The following is a 2102-nucleotide window of genomic DNA, read 5'->3' on the forward strand; positions in this document are numbered from 1 at the left end:
CTAATACATCCCTATGGTACACAAATGGACACAGGATCCATAGCACATCCAGATCAAGTTTCTAATACATCCTCCCTATGGTACACATCAAGATTTGTTCCTTCTCACCCAAGTTTCTAATATCTCCCTGTGGAACACAAATGGACCCAGGATCCACAGCCCATCCAGATTTGTTCCTTCTCACCAGTATTTCTAATAAATCCCCTATGGTACACACAGGATTCACAGCCCATTCAGATTTGTTCCTTCTCACCCTTGTTCCTATTACATCCCCCCTATGGTACACATCAAGATTTGTTCCTTCTCACCAGAATTTCCAATACATCCCCTATGGTACACAAATGGGCATAGATCCACAGCCCATCCAGATTTGCAGATTCTCATATCTTTAGACTAAGGGGGTTCAAGAACAGGGAAGATCCCAGAAGAGGGAAGTTTGATGATCTTAGAAATGGCAGGAAGGGAAAGTGAGATGGGAGGAGAGAAATCTTCCTGCCCTCTCGGCCCCTGGACGCCAACCCAAGTGCCCCTACCTATTCCAAGAGCACACCCACAGACGCCGGACCACAAACAGCCTTCCCTGCAGATCTGCCTTCTCCCAGTTCTATTTTTCTTTTCCCTGACACTTCAAGCCAGACGGTCACCAACCAGAGACAGTGCAAGTTAGGCAGGCCGGGGTGTGGGAAGGCAAAGAAGGCCCAGGGGCGGCCGGAGGAAACGGGAAAGGAGGCGAGTGCGCCACTTACCCAGAGGCAGGACGAAGAAGAAAGGGAACCAGCAGAGGACGAAGACGCCCACCACGATGGCCAAGGTCTTGGCGGCCTTCTTCTCCCGGGAGAACTTGAGCAGGCGCACGGACAGGGAGCTGCGGAAGTTGTGGCCCTTGGCGGCCCGGGAGTCGTCGGGCCCGGAGTTGCGGCAGTGGATGCGCAGCACGATGTCCGTGGACTTGCTGCGCTCCCTCTTGACCCCGGCCTCCAGGCTCCTGGTGGTCCTGCGGGCCACCACGTACACCCGGAAGTACATGACCAGGATGACGGCCATGGGCAGGTAGAAGGAGCACACGGAGGAGAAGACGGCGTAGCCCGCCTCCTCCGTGATGCCGCAGAAGCGGTCGTCGGGGGGCACGGGCTCCTTCCAGCCCAGCAGGGGCCCCACGGACACCACGAGGGCCACGGCCCAGAGCAGGGCCAGGATGGCGGCCGCCTTGCGCTCAGTCATGATGGCCGGGTACTTGAGCGAGTGTCTGACCCCGACGTAGCGGTCCACGGAGATGGTGCAGAGGCTGAGGATGGAGGCGGTGCAGCAGAGCACGTCCACGGCGGCCCACACGTCGCAGAAGGCCCGGCCGAAGGCCCAGAAGCCCAGGACCTCCATGGTGGCCGAGAAGGGCAGCACCGTGGCGCTGAGCAGCAGGTCGGCCACCGCCAGGTTGACGATGAAGTAGTTGGTGACGGTCTGCAGGTGGCGGTTGCACGCTACCGAGAGGATGACCAGCAGGTTGCCGGCGATGGCCGCGAGGATGAAGGCGGCCAGGAAGACCCCGACGCCCAGCGCCTGGGCGCTCACCACCACGCCCCCCACGGCAGCTGTGTCGTTCACCTCGGCCCCGCCGCCGGGGCTGCCCGCGGGGCACGCGACCCCCGGCCCCCCCGGGAAGCTGCGGTTGCCCTCGCCGCCTCCCGCGCCGACCACGGCAGCCCCCCCGGCTGTGGCGGGGACCCCGGCGACCACTACTCCCGAGCTGTCCGAGCCCCCGCCGCTGCCGCCGCCCCCGCCGCCCCCGCCGCCGGCTCCGCTGCCCCCCGGCCCGTTGTCCGAGCCGTGCGCGTCGAAACCGACTCGGAGCAGGTCCGGGAATGGCATCCTAGAGGGCTGCCGTCGGGGATCGGACCCGAGGGAACGCGGGGCCGGCGGGCTGCGGGGAGCCGGGCATGGCCCTCCCGCTGCAGCGGCTACCCTTCTCCTCCGCCTCCGCCGCCGCCGCCGCCTCTTCCTGCTCCCCTGTCCGCCCCGCCTCCCACTCCCCCCTCAGCCCCGACGGGCTCCTCTCGACAAGTTCCCACGGGCAGTGCGGGACCTCGGAGCGGGTCGGGAGGGGA

The 2102-nt window shown here is 63.8% G+C and overlaps 1 protein-coding gene across 1 annotated transcript in view; it reads right to left on the bottom strand.

Annotated features, from left to right (window-relative positions):
- Nucleotides 1–1866, bottom strand: part of ADRA1D (adrenoceptor alpha 1D) — a 63135-nt gene extending 61269 nt beyond the window's left edge. The window contains exon 1 of the mRNA XM_051973516.1: nt 747–1866. Within this exon, the coding sequence (XP_051829476.1) occupies nt 747–1866 (1120 nt within the window). The remainder of the gene's footprint in view (nt 1–746) is intronic.
- Nucleotides 1867–2102: the final 236 nt, after the last annotated feature.

This window comes from Antechinus flavipes, chromosome 2, assembly GCF_016432865.1.
Source record: "Antechinus flavipes isolate AdamAnt ecotype Samford, QLD, Australia chromosome 2, AdamAnt_v2, whole genome shotgun sequence".
Classification (NCBI taxonomy): Eukaryota; Metazoa; Chordata; class Mammalia; order Dasyuromorphia; family Dasyuridae; genus Antechinus; species Antechinus flavipes.